This window comes from Colius striatus, chromosome Z (assembly GCF_028858725.1).
Source record: "Colius striatus isolate bColStr4 chromosome Z, bColStr4.1.hap1, whole genome shotgun sequence".
In the NCBI taxonomy this organism is placed as follows: domain Eukaryota; kingdom Metazoa; phylum Chordata; class Aves; order Coliiformes; family Coliidae; genus Colius; species Colius striatus.
In genome coordinates, this window is record NC_084790.1 from 35,411,308 (window position 1) to 35,429,507 (window position 18,200).

General features: G+C 47.2%; 1 protein-coding gene across 9 annotated transcripts in view; it reads right to left on the reverse strand.

Annotated features, from left to right (window-relative positions):
- Positions 1–18,200, reverse strand: part of PSD3 (pleckstrin and Sec7 domain containing 3) — a 120,377-nt gene that overhangs the window by 83,185 nt on the left and 18,992 nt on the right. For 8 of the 9 annotated variants that reach the window (XR_009820803.1, XR_009820804.1, XM_062017356.1 and 5 more), the window contains 2 exons: positions 8,603–9,680; positions 6,796–7,188 (listed from right to left, as the gene is read on the reverse strand). Coding sequence is in view for 7 of the 9 variants with exons in the window: in XM_062017356.1 (XP_061873340.1) it covers positions 6,796–7,188; positions 8,603–9,680 (1,471 nt within the window). In the remaining 2 variants the exon portion in view is untranslated. Of the gene's footprint in view, positions 1–6,795; positions 7,189–8,602; positions 9,681–18,200 lie in introns of those variants that run through there. The other variant, XM_062017359.1, reaches the window with a different exon arrangement.

An 18,200-nucleotide genomic window follows, 5' to 3' on the forward strand; every position in this document is an offset into this window, starting at 1 on the left:
CAGCATCAGGCAGGACACATGAAGGGAGGATAGTTTCTACAACCCAGAGTACTCACTCCATTAAAAAGTACCTCAGCCTTGTCACGTCACACAGAGATGAGCAAAGTAAATAATAAACAGGTCCTGCAGTCTCTTATTCGCTATCAATAAAATGCATATGCAAAGTTAATTTTAAGGGTTGAAATGCATGCTGCTGCTTAAAAATAATCTCTCACTCCCTGCAACCACCTGCCTTTTTTTTTTATTAAAAGAACTCCCACTGATCATAAGAAGGGAGCTAACAGCTAAAGTGTTCAGAGAATGCCATTTCCGGTAGGCTCACATCACAGCAAATGCAAACACTACCATTAGGGGATCATAGCATTAAGACAAGAAGTCCTACCACACGCAGGAACAGGACTACTGCCCTTCTGAGAGACAGGACATCCTTCATTACACACGCGTTGGCCCGTTGCCACCTGAAGTATAAATGTTTTGCTAAAAATACTCCAGGTTTGACTCCCTTTCCTCCTCAGACTCCTTACATGCCTGTAGCAGGTGCTAGTGATTGCAAAGGGACTCTCAACACATCACTGCCTCCACGTCTGGAAAGAGAAAACCTAGCACTCGTCGCAGATAGTGTCCAAGGGCTCTCCCCAAAACGGATGTTGCAGACAGATGCACTGACGTATAGACCAGTGTCTTGGATATAACACGACAGTCTCATGCTCAGGATCCAGCCCATCCGCCCCCAGACATGAGCAAAAACCAGACGCTAAGAATGCAGTGCTCATCTGTAAACTTGTTCAGGAAACACTTAGCCCCTGTATGTTCCAGAAGCCACTCAAGCCTTCTCTACCAAGCCCCACATGTGCTGTGGATTTCAAGAGCTGTCCTCGTGCTCAGCACCAGCACGACATTTCTCTGAGAGCCTCCTGAAAGGTCCTGCAGAACAGTAGCAAAACTGGGAAGCCAACCAAGTACTTCACCCCCTCAGGCTCAGTTTAACTGTTTGGACACTAGTTCAGCGATTGCATATTAAAGAGGACAGCCACTGCAGCTGGTCCTCTCGGGCAGAGAGGAAAATAAATGCACTAAAAATATATGTGTTCACGCTTTTTGGTTAGACGTATGGATGGAGTATTTCAGCTCTGGCAGTAGTGCTACATGGGAGCTTTTACCTTGCAACCATGCAGTGAAACAAACCACCTGTCCTCAAAAAGAATGGTTAGCAATAAGAAAACACAGACTTCCACAATAAAGGAAAAACAACCAGTAACCAACCCACAGCTCACCCAGCTATGCTAAGCAAGGAGTCTGCATGTTACATGCCCTATTCTTCTCAGCCGCTGCTCCCGTATCACATCCAAAGCTCTCCGTGCCTCTGTGCCGCCCTGCCAGCTGCCACACTCTGCCTCTCCATCCCAGCAAACAGTGGATGAGGGAAGAAGAGAGCTAACTGGCAGTAACATGGAGCAGGGCTGCACTGGCAGCCAGTCGTGGCTAATGGATGAGATGACACGCTACACTTCGGGATAGATGCAGAGCTGGCAGAGGCGCTTCAGTTTTGGTGAATGAATGTTTCCTGACCTAAATGGCTTTGACTTTAACGAAGATATGCCAACAGATGCCAGCTTAGAAGCCAAGTCGCTGACAGCTTTATACTGAGGCGCTGTACTGAGGTGTACTGAGCTGATCACCTCCTCTGCTTTTTCTTTTTTCCCTTTTCTGTCTCTGTCAGCTCCTGGATTTTTGTTTTGTTTGTTTTATTTTCAGAGGAGGCTTGGAACTGAGAAAGCAAAAAGTCAGCAACACTTTTTTTCCCTAAAACAACAGTTTATTTAGGAACTAGAAGAAGCTTTATAAATTCTCACTAAACTGGTGTTGAAAGCACTTCATTAGCCAGAGCACAAGCAAACTTGTCCACTGTTACTTCCAAAGCCTTGAGAAAGTGATGCCACCTTCCCACAGGAAATACCAAGGTGATCAGTGTGGCTTAACATTTTTGAAGTTACTAAGCTATGCAATAAAGGGGTAAATCCTCAGCTATCAAAATACCACTGTTTTCAGAAATTTACCTCTGCGGACTGCACCACTTCATCTTTACCTGGATCTAACATACCCATGCCAGCATATTGTGCTTACTAGTAGCTCAACAACTGGCAGATGCAGTAGCTCACATGCAGAAAAACAGGCTCTGGCATGTGTCTGCTTGGTCTCCAGCTGAAGATGCATTTGACCATTCTCTCTTCCAGGACAACAACCACTGGCATTACCCTGAACAGCTTTCCTTATCCTGTGCTCACAGATCACAGCAAATATGAAGCACCACCTTCTGACAGCCCTAGATCTCCTAGGTCCTGGATTTTGTCATGAGCTGAGGCCAAAGGCCAGCTCATGTCCAGAGGCCAAAAACCATCCACTTAGGAACACAGAGATCTTGGCAGATTTCACACTAAGATAACTCTTCACAGGCGAAAAGAAGTTCTACCAGACCACTCTTGGACAGACTAATAAAATGAATGAATGAATCAAGGTTATGGGTTGAATATTTAAAAAACAAGCCTCATATCTACATTTAAATTCAAATACCTTGAACAAAATTACCAGAGTGCAAACCTGAAAACTGCAACTAGTATGCAAGACACTAATAAACTCAGAGAAGGCTTGGAGAATCAGCCTGAAGAAAAGAGATCAAAACTATGCTTAGCTGTCAAAATTCCTCATCTCAAAGAAGGAATAAGCAGAATGCCAACTAAGATACTGTGCAAATTACCCAGACACAGAAAAAAAAAAAAAAAAACCAACTATGGGAACTACTATGAGGCCCAAACCTGGCAGCCCTTGGGAACTGCAGACTATGATCCTGTGCATTTACTCTAAGAACCACTGGACTGCTTGAGAGAGCTAGTTTCCTCCCCTCAAATTACAAAAGAATACATATGTGACTATATTTGTGTTTGCATCTCCAGAAAAAACAAACAACAAAAAAAAAACAACAGACCAAAAACAATAGGACTTACACAATTTGCTGACTATCAACAATTCTTTGAAGATGATGTCAGGTGGCAAATACTTAACATTTTGGGGAATTGGGTGCTGCAATATGGATTTTTTTCTTTTCCCTCCGTATTTAGAAAAATCTTGGGCGTGTCCTACCAACAGAGACCACACCTTCCAAGACAACTCAGAAAAACTGACAGAAGTTTTTTAGGTTTTTTTCTCAATTTTTTGTTCTGACTGTAGCATACAAGGGAAGAGGGAACCAGAAGTCTACTATACAGAATACAGAAACGAAAAAAAAAAGTTAAAAGAAATTCTGAGTTTTAAGTTTGAAAGTGAAAAAGAGAATATCACTGAGAGAAATTCATGCTTCATTTCTAGACACTCATCCTCTGCTGCTTACTGTATAGACAGTAAAGCTAACTCACTTTTCCCTCAGGTATATCTCACTGCTTTGAAAATATGTCCCCTCCCTCTCACTCTGATTTTATGCAAATGATAACACTTAATTCAGATGATGCAAACTCAGGTTTGACGTCTGGGTAACACCTTTCAGTCCTTCCTATTGCCTCAATCTGACTAAACTCTCATATATCAAGGCTGAGCCTCGCTCTGTCTTAACACAAACCACTGTCAGGAGAAGGGAGAAATATAGTACATGGGACACAGGTCTGATGATGTGGACTGCACACCTCTGCAGCAGTAACACAGAGCAGAGGGGGCCAAACACTGCCCACATGGAATACCTCTATTGCCACTGCAAAGCTTCACTGCCTGGTGGCTCAACACATCTCACAGGAACACCCTGGTGCCCTGGTACACAGCAAGGCTGACTTCAGCTCATACGTTCCCCCTTCTCCCCCAGTTCTCCCACACATACCCTGCCTCACACTCACCCCCACCCCAGGAAAACTTAAGGCTACTTCAGCTGTAGAAGCTTAGTTTTCCCCCAAAGGGATGATCATTACACACTGAGGAACAAGACTAAGCCCCCCGAAAAATCCCCACCATGAGCTGGAACCGTTCCTGAACAAAGGCAATCTGCACAGCCTTCTCCCCCAAGCACCCCTCCTCTCCACTGGCCAGACACAAAAGGCACAAAGCAGTGCTCAGCAACAATGACTTGCAAAAGCAAGACATGGGACCACCTGCCACCCCCCTCCCCATTGAAGCACAGCAGGCGGCTGTCAGGGCAGGGTGGCTGTCCGCACAGGCACAGCACACAGCTCTCGACAGGACTTACTGCATTTAACCACGGCCAGCAGCTGACAGGGATGAAGGACAGCAGGGATGGAACTTCCAGACACCCAGGAGCCCAGAGGCACTCACAGCCCGCCTGCAAGCCTCTACACTTTTTGTATTTTTTTCCTCTTCCTCCACCCCCCAATTCTGAAAGCATGTGACTGGCCAGCACATACCAGAGCTGACCCCTCCCAGAGCCAGCAGTTTCCTAAGAGCTGAGAAGGATGTTACTCTCCCGCCTATTCATGACAGGACTGGGCTTCTTTGGCGTTGTGCGCTGAAGCCTCACACCATCTAGGGCCCACGTGTCGACGGCGCTCGGGATCCTTCTAGAGAAAGGAGAAGGTGCTGGGTGGCTGCTAAGATACCTGCTCTCAAGAGGGCTAGGGCACGGCCATTTCTTATTTGACGAACGGCCTTCCATTCCCACGTGTAAACCATTAACTCTTTGCTCTCACACCCGCCCTCCCTCTCTGTCCTGGACCCTGAAGAAGTGCTAGCACGGCACACTGTTACCCCACAAATTTGCACAGGTGCTCTCCCTCCACGCGCCTTCACACGCTTTTTGTTTTTTTACACGTCACGGAAACACCACAACTCGGGGAGCTGCTGAGGTTTTGGTTTTTGCTACCTCGGGCTGGCAGCAAGGTTTCTGGAAGGGGCCGGGGGGGTGACACTTCTCCTGGTGCCGCAGTGTAACGTTGCATTGCTGTCCTCCCGAGCCCCTCACCCGCGCATCCCCAAATCCCACACTAAGCCCTCCCGCCCGCCTCCGTCCCTCATTCGGGGAGGGGGGACGTCCTCCAACCGCTCTCTTGCCTGCACACACGTCCCCCTCCAGCGACTTCCCTTCCGCGGGCGGTGGGAGGGAGTGTTGGCAGCTCTGCAGCGGGCAGAGACCTCCGGTGGCTCCGCAAAATATGGCAGGCGAGCGGCGATGGATGGCGAGCCCGAGGAGCTGGCCTTCCCTACCACAGCCTCCGGGGGCATGGACCCCTTCAGTGGATACCCACGATGCGCCCAGCACGGCCCCCAAGCACCCGCGGGTTCGCGGCACCGCAGGACACCAGGGCCGACGGCAGAAGGCACAGCGGTGCCCCAGAGGCTACCTCACAAGCATCATACATATGCACGAGTCTGGCATTGCTTCCGGCAACCCGACCATGCGTGCAAAGTCTTACAAGTAGTACCCATGGCTCAGGCAACTATTTCTGGTTCACCTGAGCAATGGCAGTGACACACCATTTTCACATCTCTTCGAATCAATCCCATGCACCTACCCCCCGCCCCCTCCAGTGCTCCCAGCCCACACGCTGCAATGCTCTGATTCATCACTGGCTACGGCACACACGATCTGTCAGTCACCTGTATACTCTGGTGTGATAAAACATGGTATTAAGAACATCACCGTGTGCAGTGGTTCATCAGGTTATTGTCTGGAGGCTTACCCTGTCTGTTGGGCACATCCCCAGTTGGCTGTACTGCTGCAGTGTGCTGTGCTCTGTTGGCACACACCTTATCAGAGAGGGTCCTCAGGGCTCATCACTAACAGAGCCCTTCTGCTTGTTCTTTTAAGAGTGTACTGTATTCTAATTCACAAAGTTAGCAAAACTACTTCTGCCGAAAAAACCTTTTTCAAGCTAGCACAAAAGGAATATAAAACAAATGACCTCCCACCACTGGCTCCCAGGAAAGGTCAGACTAGACTAGTCTCACTTAAGGGACCAGATAATGTCCTGTCCCTGAAGGATGTACAACAAAGGCATCTTTGTCACTCGCAAGAGCTCTAACCCCTCCGCATGTTACCACTTCTGGCCTGACACCCCATTTTGCCTGTTGCTGCCCTTCACCCTCCTTAATCTCTTTGATGACACATTACAAAATTTTGCTCATAGAATCAGTATCTACAATTACATGGTATTTTCTGACCCGTTAGCCTAGTTTTTGCTTCACACATTACTCTTAACAGGTTTTCTTATCTCTCCCTTCACTTAAATGGAAATTATTAACATATTTGTAACCCTCCCTTCTCTCTCAATCAGTAACTAGTGCACAAACAAAAGAAGCAGCTGACAGTCTCTAATCTCATGAATGTGGTGGGAGCAAAACCTCCTCTCAGATGAACAAACTGTCAAAACTCCCACTCACCTCAAGAGAGGGAAAGCGACACACCTGTAATGAACTGCATTTGGACAACTTGTTCATATGCACAGCATGTTACTGCTCCTAAAAGAGCTGAAGAAGGTTTCTCTGTAATGGGTAACTAAATCCTAACTACTTAAGTACTCTGGGACAAGTCCAGAGATGCGACAGTAGTACAGTACTGTCCATCCAGCCTTTTACCGACACAAGTGGCACCTACAAAACCTTCATAAACTTGCTCTTTTCTAATCAATGTCAGGTTTGGTCAGCCTACTTCTCTCCTGCAGCCCACTCTGTTACCCTAGAAATTACTCCGTAGAAAACATGCAGTGTTGAAAGAGGCAAAACTATACTCTGCAACAGTTCACTGAAGCAAACGGACATTGGGAAAAAATAATCAGATACGTGGAAAGCACACCCAACTTTTACCTTTCCAAACGAGGGACTTCTGTGACATCTCCTCTGAAGAGTGTTTCACCTGCATCCCTTAGGCCATTGGCAATGCCTTCTCTGCAGCCCTTCACCTCCCTGTCAGGGGAAAGGTGCAGGACATCTGGCTGTCCCGAAGCTGATGTCCGATCTAAGAACTGGCCACCCTCCTTCATGCGCTGCTGGATCATGGGAGTGAGTGGCATCTCAAAGCTAAAGTAGCTATCAGGCTCTGAGTACAACGTCTCCAGTGACTCCGCGCTGTAGTACAAAGATGCATTGTCCAGAATGTTTTCGAACTGTGAGCTGTACAGATCAGTGGAGATGTCAGGGTGCCTCTGCCCAAGGACATCTTCATATACTACCGTGGCTGCTTCCCCCTCCTCCACCATCCTGGAAATTAATCAGAAACAGCTTGTTTCAGCTTGAGGGCAAGGTTAGACCTCTGGGTGAATGTCCTCACCTTCCACCTGTGTGAACAGAAAGGTCAACATGGCTTCACGCTGGAGAGGACACTGTGTTAAAATGTGAGTTTCTTCTTGCACCATTTCTGTTGATGACTGGCACTATCTCCCCCTCTGGGGACATAAAAAGAAAGAATCTTCTGGGTAAAAGAGAGAAGCAGGGAGAAAGCCTTGTATTGCCTGACAGATAACATCAGCTGCTCATGCACAATGGCAAAGAGCACTCACAAATGCTAAGGTCTCCAGTAGCACCACTGCCATGCTGGAGGATGCACAGGTCAGAGATGTGCACCCACATGGGGCCTCTGCTCCTGGAAGACAGTTTGCTAGCTTTGCGGTACTAGGGCTGGGGACTTTGGCTAAAGGCTGGAGGAAATCTCTCCAAAACACAAAGGAAAGCAAATGCAATTAAAAACCTGGAGCCAGGAGAATCAGATTTGAAGGGGACGAGTCAGTCTTGCTTGAGGATGCAGAGAGAAGGTGCAGCCTTTCCCTGTGGAGGGTTGTCTCCTGTGCTGCATCAAATACTGAGGGACTCCACGTGGCACATGCCAGGCATGTGTCAGGCTGCCCGCCCAAGGAACCCCACACACTAGCCAAGGGAAAACTCCAAAACATCCTGAGGTGCAGAGGCAGGAACTCCTGCCTGGCTGAGATCCTGTTTCAGCAGCAAACAGCCCACCAGGTTGAAGCAGGCATGGTTTGCTCCAAGGACACTCTTGGGACCCTCTGCTTTGTTACAGATGTGCATCAGGAAAATGAGCAAATCAGGATGCTCTTGTAAAAAGCAGCACGCAATTTTTGCAACATGTATATAGCTCAAATTATATATATGCAGGTAGATAATGTAGAAATCATGTCACAGCATTTACCCTCTTATACAAGGCCCTGAGTAAAACATCTTTATTATCAGACCTCTCAGAGGTGCTCGCGCTGTTCTTGCACAAATTCTGCCTGAAACCAAAAACCTGTACAGACGCATGGGGCCAGGCCTGCATGCTGCCTCTGCTTAATTATGTGCTATGTTCCAGATCCCAACTACACCTGCTACAGATACTTCATCATACACACAGACAATATCCTGGCAAACGGCAAGAGATATCTTTAAGTTTCCAAACCTGAGGTGGACTTCAAACTCTAGCCAAGTGGTGCAGACAAGGTTCAGTCCCAACTTCATGCACTAGTCACACTGGGCCTGAACCACTACCCCTGCCACCACACTGCAAACAACAGACAAAAGTTCATTGTTTGTCACTGCCTCCTAAAGGGATAGGCACTCCACACATTGCTGAGACAATAGAAACCTGGCCTGCCCTCTGCACCCCCCTCAAGTTCCGTCTCACCTGCCCTGGCCTCTCATTTGCACAGCCATGTCTTTCTTGCCACGGTTCTTCTGGTCCTTCACAAAAACTTCATCCTCGCCACCTTCATCAAGCAGTGCTAGAGGAGCAGCTCCAGAGGCAGCAGGCCCCATCCTTGGCTCCTCACAGGCCTTGCTCCAAGTGCTGTCCGGAGAGGAGGCCAAGCCTGGGGAGACCATCAGTGGCATGGGGTGGCTGCATGTTTTGGGGAATGCCTTCTGCTCCACAGACACAGTCTCCAGCAGCGACTGCTTCTTTCTTCTCTGCTCCTCAGCTTTTTGCAGCCATAAAATCTCCACCCCTCGAAATTCTACATGTTTGCTCACAGCTGCCTCTTTAGGGAGCCTCCTGTCAGGTCCCATTTGCATTTTGCCTTGACTGTATGCTGAAAACTCCTCAAAATGCGCCCACCCCTCCACTCTGCTGGCTGCTTCCAGGTTTGTCACAGATGGTCTATGACAGCTTGTCTTCTGCACTGCATGGACCTCCTCATCTTTCTTACTGATGGCTTGCAAGGACTCAGACTGCTTTTCTCCAGTCCGTGTTGCAGCCAGATCTTTCTCTATCATCAAATGCATTTTTTCCTCAGCTGTTCGTTCAGATAGAACAGGCATGTCTGAGGGTTTTTCTTGGCCTGCTGGAACTGGTTCTCTTGCTGCCTGCACATTTTGGCTGCCAGTAACACTCTTTTTTTCCATTAGCGTCTCTGAATCAAGAGAAGTATTTGCTCTCTCTTGCACCTTTGTTGCTTCCAGCCACTGAGAGATTTTCATGCTCTCTAGCAGGTTACCCACAGGTTGCAAACCTCCTTCCCCTGGGGCGCAGAGCTCCACTGGCCCAGTGTCAGGTCTCAAACTGTCTGCAGGAGCTGCACACTGAGGAAGGGACCTGCCAGGTACCTGGTGGTGACCGTCCCATCTTTCTGGGCTGTGTGTCACAGGCTCTGCCTGGCGCAGCAAAGAAGCCTTCAGCACGTCTCCACTTGGCTCTACAGTGCCATACTCTGGAAACTCATTGATGATGGTATGAGGGAGCAAAGTGCTGCTTCCATGGCCACTACCTGCAAAGAAAAAAAGAGAGTGTGGGTTTATCTACCATGTGCATACAGAAAAAAAACCAACCTCCATTTCCAGCGCTTCCCTAACAGAGTAACTGTGCTCTCCCCTCCAGGGAATATATCATTTGGTGTAACTCATTTCTGCACACTTTTCACACTGCAGTTATCTAGAGCTGGTCCTTTAATACAGGAGTTTTTGGGCAGCCCTACTTTGGGAACGTGCACTGCTGAGGAAGGAATGCCAGAAATGTCTGTTACACTTCAGAAAGAGTCCCAGTGGTTCATAAAGACTCTGAGGCCACAGGCCAAGCACAAAGGCTGAAGAAAGCAGATATTCAGAGGCCTGACATCCATCCATAGCATGCACAATCCACGTAAGTTTTATTTTAAAATATGATTTTAGGTAATTTTCACTTGTAAAGATAAAACACTGGGAAGATAATCAGCCACACTCTACCCCATATATTGCACAGCTTTGACAAACCAATTAGCTAAGTTACAGAGCAACTTATGGGCAATTCAACTTTCTGCTAGCAATACCCTCTTCCTTTAACAACTCTGGTAACTGAAGGTTGTGTTGCAGTGATGTACACATACCACACAGGTCAGATTTTCTGTTGCATCAAACTCATCACTGCACAAAAGAACTTGCTACCTCTCCCCTCCTTGTGCTGCTTTTCCAACTGATGTAAACTAAGCAGGAGCAAAAACGGATGGTCACATTTTCCAAACACCTAGCACCCAGTGGCTCCCATTGTTGAGGGCTAACAGAGAACCAGCTATCCTCAGAGGGACCCCGTGGATGACACAATGACAAATACATTATGGCCCAAGGAGGAACTGAGCTTTCAGGAAACAAAACAAAGTAGCAACAGCTGCATTGGCTGCACCCTTCTGGAAAAAAATGTCCTGCAGTATAAAAGTGCTTTAAAACAAAGCAAGAGACAGATCCAAACACAGAATCATAGAATGATTTAGTTTAAGATCATGAAGTCCAAGCACTAACCTCACAGTGCCAAGCCTATCACTAAACCATGACCTTCAGCACCTTATTTATGCATATTTTAAATATCTCCAGGAATGGTAACTCCATCACCTCCATGGGCAGCTCATAGCAATGCTTAACAACCCTCTTGGTGAAAAGGTTCTTGCTAATGTCCAATCTAAACCTCCCCTGGCGTAATTTGAACCCATTTCCTTGTGTCCTATCAGTCATTTCTGGAGAGGAGAGACCAACTTTGCTACAACTGTTTCAGGGAGCTGTAGAGAGTAATCATGCCTTCCCTCAGCCTCCTCCAGGCAACACCTACTTGGAAAAATATCAGAGGTGACAGCTCTGAAACCAGACACCAACTTGCATTTGGATGCTTTGTCCAGATCAAGGTACATCTCTAGGTGCTGTGTTGCAAAATGATCCCCACCTCCGCTCAGAGCAGGCTGGCCACAACCAATTTCTGAGGCTTATGATGGGCTGAGTTTAAGGTGAAAGGGAGAATAATTTAATATGAGCTCAGCATCCCATCTATCTGTCAGTGGATTGTAAAGATGAGCAGCAGCTCACACCTGGCAGCTCACTATCCAGTATGTCTAGCCACAGGGTAAATACCGTACACTGTGTGTGGTGCAGGATCAAAGCAACTGACTTGGATCATGCCAAACCACAGCCTCCTCCCCAGTAGGCTCTCCATAGTGTTGATTTAATCACTCCACAGTAAAACATTGGTGGGTTGGGTTTCACCTAGATGACTTGATTGCTGGCAAGGACCAGGACTGGACAAAGTAGGGACCTTGTCTCTGCTGCAAGGCCTCAGGGAGCTGTGAGGAGCACAGGTACCCTGTCCACTCCTGCATCACCAGCCTGCCTTCACAGCAGGGTTTCCAACATATAATTGTGGGTGCACTGGGAACGTCTGAAGAAGAGTGTGAGGTCCCTCTCCCTACATGAGCATATCCAGGCATGGTGCTTTTTCTAAGTGCCTGAAGCCTCAGAGAACACAGTCCGCTTTGCATGCAATTCAGCCACGCGATGCTTGGGTGCATCCCAAGCCCACCCACTTCCACCACACTGGGATGGACTCACAGATGAGAAGGGTGCTGCGTGGCTGCAACATCCGTACAGAATGTACTAGGATCACCCCAAGCCACCAAAAGGCCACCACTCCCCACCCCACAGCCCTGGTCTGCTCTAATGCATCAACGTTTGTCCTTGCTGTTTTTCCAGCACATGTCCAGAGATGGGACTGCTTACAATACAAGAACTGCTGATAGTGAGCCTGTCACTATAGATGCTAATGCAGATCTTTCTCAGTGGACACAGTTCCACCTATGGCAACTCTCAGCTTGCAGATCTGCGAGTGGGAGGTGTCCCAGTTGAGATCGTCCCATGCTCCCAGTACAAGGGACACCTTGGCCACAACACTGCCTGGGCCGCATGCTCTAGCCACACCTTGAAAGAAGGTAATGTACACCCCAGGAGCCAGGTTACCCCCGCACTTCCCTCCAGCCCATGTATCCCTCCTCATGGAAAGAAGCCTGGAGCATCAACCTGTCTGGCCCCTTACGGGGCTGGGATGCAGCCAAAGTGCACTGGAGACTGAGCACTGACAAGGCACTGCACACAGACCCTGCCAAGGGGCCAGGCTTGTCCCTGCTGATTGCCATCAGCTTCTGAACCCACACCAGAAAAACAGAGGCGATCTTATTTCTGGCAGTGAATGCTAAACACACTCCTGCATGTCCCCATCTGGTGCCAGCAGCTGCTGCTGATGGCTGTAAGCAGTCCCAAGCAAGTTTCTAATTTACCTCTTAACTTCATCCCAAGCAAACTTTATCCTCTGGCAAGCCCAGTGAACTCCAGAAGACATACAGGTACAGAGCACATGCATGCATATATGGGCAGGGAGAGACGTGCAGGACAGAGCATGGACACAGGTACCCTTTTCTGCCAGGCTGGCAAGCTCTGCTTCACCTGGACAGGAAAGGAGCATTTTCACAGCAGAAATTTAAGACCCTTTCTACAGTGAGGCACCAGCAGCCGTGCTCTGTAAGGACTGCTGCTGCTGCCATACACAAGCACAACTCAGTGAGATTCTTGCCTTCATGGCATCCTGCAGGAATACTAACTGATTAAACAAACAAAAAAATTACATATGGCACCAAAGCAGCAGTCTGTCCCCATTACATTTGGCACTACCATGCCATGGCTGATGAGGTCTCCGCTCCTTTCAGTAAACCACCACCAATTGCCCCTTGCTCCTGAAAGGTGCAATACCTTTCCTCTTCCTCAGAGAGCTATTTCAGATATCAGAGCTGAATGGAGCTTGAGCTCTTTAAGGGAAACTCCTCCCTTATTCCCATCCACCACCACAGCATCATGTCTTGTTGCAGCTACAGGCATATCCTGTCCAACCCCATCCCCCAATATGAATGCATTACAAACAAGGCTAGAAAGGCAACAACAAAATTTAAGGACTGCACTGAAGATGAGCAGGGAAAAAAAATACCCATCACCAAACAAACAAAGAAAGGACACACACTCTCAGGTAACACCAGTTTCTACTTTAAATTGAAGGTGGCTTCTTTCAACAAAGAAAAAAAGAAAAGGAAAAAAAATTAAATGGAAAGAGAAAAAGCTAAAATAGAAAGGGGGTGAGTGGCTAGAAAACTGAGACCGGGCAAATATAATCTAACAGCAGTTGGCAGCCTTTCTTATGACTAGATGTTGAAAGAATTCATTACTTAAATCAGGCATAGATATGATATTTCATAGGTAAATAACCATTCCATGTCAAGCAAGCTTGTCTACAGCATAACAGAAGGAAATTCTAGGAAGCAAAACACAAGTTACAAGCATAGACAGACATTTTGTTTACAGGTACATTTTACAAAAGAATGGTGTGAGTGTCTCTATGCAGTATATATATATATGTATATATATATATATATATATATATATTAGGTAGCTCGATAAATTAGATATATTTGCTTGAACAGTCTCCTTACTCACAGAGGTTACTGTAGCTCCAGCAGTTACCCATTGGTCAAAGAAATAAAATGCACAGATTATCAGTTTATCTATAGCGATACCAGCTAATTCAATTGCTGCTGTTCTAGTCAACTGGAAACAAAATAGTTTCAAATTTCCTGGCAGCTGCTGCCCTGCACTGCACACAATGATGTAAATGGATGCTTTCTGAGTATTATGAAACTGATGGGGGAACTGCAGTCTCATTCAGTCTATCGCAGGAGCTAAGGAGTCCACCTTGGCAGCTTGCAGAGGGGAAAAAAAAACTTCCTCCAGCAAGGCTGCCTGACGGTATGCCAGGGAGACGTCTGTGCTTAGCTGCCGGTGGTTATAACTGCGTCCATAACGGAAGAAAGGGGCAGGATGGCGATGCTGAGAGTCGTGTGCAGGTTTCAGAGTGCAGAGCGCCTGACTGACAGCGCTTCAGCAGAAGCCAGAAGGTTTCACAAAGCAGCCCAGTCATCTTGTCTTGTGTTTCTCCGCAGCTCCCTGCACCGATCAGAAGCAGCACGTGGGTGAGCCTGCATGCAGCATCATGCCAGCTTATGCTTTCTTGGTACTGGCATTTCTTGCAGTTATTTATAAAAGGCAAATGAGGGCAACTGAAAAACAATGCATGCATCAAGAGGAAATTAATCTCTGGGTGACACAGCTTAACAAACAAATCACAGGATTTATGGCATTATATTGCAGCCTGCTGGAGGGGGTGGGGGGAGGGGGCACATTGTCACACATCTCCCTGTACTGTGCTCCTTCAAGTTGAAACTTCTGTGGTAACTATAATTATTCTGATTTAGAAAGCAGTGCCTGCACATGCTGAGATGGAGCAGCCTTCCTCTACAAGAGGGGAGGGATGCTGCACAATCTCTGGCAGCCTTGCATAGCAGCCCTTTTTCCAAATGATGTAATTCTCGGTGCTGAAATAGGTCCTGCCTGGCTGGCGGAGATCCTTCGTTAGCCAAAGCTGGGGATCAGCATAATGCAAGCAACCGTGCTTTTGTAACTGGACTGCAAACATCCATGCCACACTGGGCACAAGGTTTTCTGCAGCTTGCAGCTACTCCAGGCTTTTGGGCAGTTTGCCTCTCTAAGGAAGCTGAGCCAGGCCTTCATCCCTGCAAAGTTATACTGGCATCATCCAAAAACAAGTTGGTGGAGAAACGGGGAAGCTAAGTGAGGATGGGGAAAAGGGGTACAGAGCCAAGGGAAGAAGTAGAGGAGAGTCACCAGAAAATAAGCCCTGGTTAAATTGTGCCTGCTGCCATAGCAAAGAAGGTGGATGGGACCAGGGATACTGCAGAGCCAAAAAATGTTGGCTGAGATCCCTCACACCAAAAACAGCTGACTAGAGCAGGGGTCTATGCTGCTGTCAGCAGGAGGTTTGACACAGACCCAATAGCATGCACAGGCTGCCCATGCCCGTGCCATGTGGCGGCTGGCAGCCCAGGTTACCCAGAAATTAAACTGACTGTTTTAGGGAAGAATATAATCCCCCTTGCAAGCACCCAGGGGCAGCATGTCACTCACTCCAGAAATCACCTACCCACAGCCTGCTGCACACTGGAAGGTTATCAGATGAGTACTGCTTGCTGCTGCTCTTGCTTCATTCTGAGGAGTTTGGTCAACTGGAGGCTTTGTTATGTGAATGTTAATTTGCTAAAGGACACTCATGCCCACTCTAGGCAAATTCTCTCTGCTAGCCAAGTCCCAGCACCTGGACCCAGGTAGTGATGGGATGCCCAAGCTGTCACAGTTTAAAAAAAAGAGCGAGAAAAGCTGGTAGGTTGAGAATGTAAAACAAGTCCATTAAGAAAGCAACGACCAAAACAGCCTGTAAAATAGACAGGTCACTGTGTGTTTGAGTGTGTTTAACTGCAAACCTTCTAACCTTATCCAATGGAGAGACTTAGGCAAGAACTGCTGATGCAATTGCATGTGGGTTTTTTTCCCCATGAAAGATTTTAACTATTTCCCAGTGGTAAACAGGGTTTGGGAGCACTTGTGTAACCCCAACTACACTGAACTGAGATTTCTCCAGGGACCCCACATGGTTCCCCCCAGCACCTTGCCGCAGCAGTTCACAGGCCTACAGTGAGCTCACAACAGGACAAAGTCCAAAACTAATATGCAGCACGTGCTGGGAGGGTTTAGTGTGAGGGATTACCCACTACAAATTGCTGTGTGGGCCACAGATGGTGAGGGAGATAGCTCAGTCCCGAGAGTCATTACCCTGGAAAGCAAAAGGTAGAGTGAAAACAGCTGCTAGTGTGAGCAGGAAGAGGAGGGAATACAAAGGGAGTATCTGTTATGCTCTCTGTTATGCTCCCTAGTATCTGTTCCTTATTCTGATGTAGAAGTGTGGGTGAGTCTTAATATAGTCAATGCACTTTTCTTCTTTAAATCCCCAGGTCATGGGGTAATGTGGCTGAAAGAATTCTCAAGTCTTAAACCAAAAATTCCAAAGACAAATCCAAAAAGATTCCAAATTTTCCTGTTTTCCACTGTTGTGATTTAGAAAGTAAGCAGCTAACTGGTGATTTCTTAAGTGTAGCTAAACACACCAAGCAAGTATTACTTTAAAAGCTCCCTAAGAGCCTTCAGCTGAAAGAGCAAATTTCTGCAGCAGTGACAGCCCACAGCTGCTTTGATGCTTGCAACATCTACAAAGACTTTACAACCTCTCTGAATCAACTTGTATTTAACGTTACATTGTGTAAAATATTGCAAATTTAAGTAATATTTTTATTTAAAAGTCTGACAAATAGGAAAAAAAATTAGAATTTTTATTCCCAGATTAGAAAAATGTATCACTACACTTTGTGCAAGCAACAATGGCTTAAAAAAACACCACAGTACTACTCAAGATCTTAGAAAGTCTGTATCTGTGCAGCAGCCACTGAAGGAACTAGGCATATCCACATAAAAGGTGATCCTTTACTGCAATGTTTGGGACCAATTACCCAGGTAAGAGAAAGCTTACTGAGCAGTCCTCAGAGCACCTCAGATATTGAGTTATCCACACAGCTACAACAAAAGTAGGGCACCAAACGACATGTGCATCTCCCAGGCTCCATGTATCTGCTCAGGCACAGCAGGACATTGCATGGTAACTTTTCAGCAAAGTCATACTGTGAACCATATTTCTTTCTTCAGAAAGCTGGACAGTTAAATAAACAACATGAGGGTCCAAAGCAGAAGCACTTGTTAGAGCAATGAACTGCAAACAAGAAAAATAACCTATGTTGCACTTTTTCAGTCCAAAACGGCATCTACTCACATAATTTTAATTAAACATCTTCTCTGTGTTCATTACTAAGCCATTTTCAGCAGCAGGATAACATACATCTTTTCCTTCAGAAAGCGTCAGAGATTAATTGAGGCTACAGCATGATGGGGGGCTGGTGGTGTGTGCTGCCTCACTCGCCAGGTGATGGGCTGAAGCCAAGGAGAGGAGAGGACCTCACAGTGACAACAAGGTAAAATGCAGTTGTGCCCCACTGTACTTGCCTACAGTCAGCTGGCTGAGCATCTCCTGTTGTGCCCGCTGACCTGGATGGATTGCTTTCTGTCTGCCCGATGGAAAGGAAGGGCTCAACTGCCTCTGGGAAAGTGTTTCTGAGCTCTGACAGCATCAGTTGAGCTCAGCCTGTGCCACTTGTGCTCACAGTATCTGAAGGGGCCATCCATCACCAACCACCGACGGGCTGACAGCATCACCGGGCCCCCAAATATTTGTGTGCTCGCATCAGCGTGGCTCTCAGCCTTAGCCAACAGCCTACAAACAGGGAGGTAGTTACTGCCTTAACTCTGGCATTTCCTAACTTCTGAATGCTTAATTCTGCTCCTTTGAAAATCAGTAAACAGCCCATGTCTTAATGATTATTTGTACTAAACCCTTGGCCTTCAAACAACCTTGTTGTTTGCCAAGTCGAGGATGTGGTAGTCTCCTCCCTGCAGCTGTAGGTTATGGTACCTTGAACTACCCAGCTTTCAAATGCAGGTCACAAGACATCCAATTTCCTCCTGCAGAGCAAGGAACTTAGAATTAACATCTCACATCCCCTGAGTTCTCTTTTCTTTGGGACTGGAACCACAGACATTCACCTCACCACACAACACCACACACACCACACCACACCACACCACACCACACCACACCTGACGGCTCCAGTTTCACCCATCCCCAGGAAGTAGAACTGAGAAATTCAAAGACAGCAAGCCAAGTCCACCTCACACAACCAAGATACAGAGCACAGTGCAACCTGTCCTCCTTCCCATGTGCGCAGTCAGATGTGCACTTCTGACAGCACTGGAAGAGCTTACTACACCTCAGAGCATCCAAGCAGTAGTTCAAAATCAGATGGTTTACACCACATTGGAGTGAAAGAGGAACACGCAGCACAGCTGGTCAGCACTCCAGTGCCTTCTTAGAGTGCACAAACTCAACCGGAAAAAACCTCTTTAATACACTACCTCTACAGATTTAAATAGGTAACCTC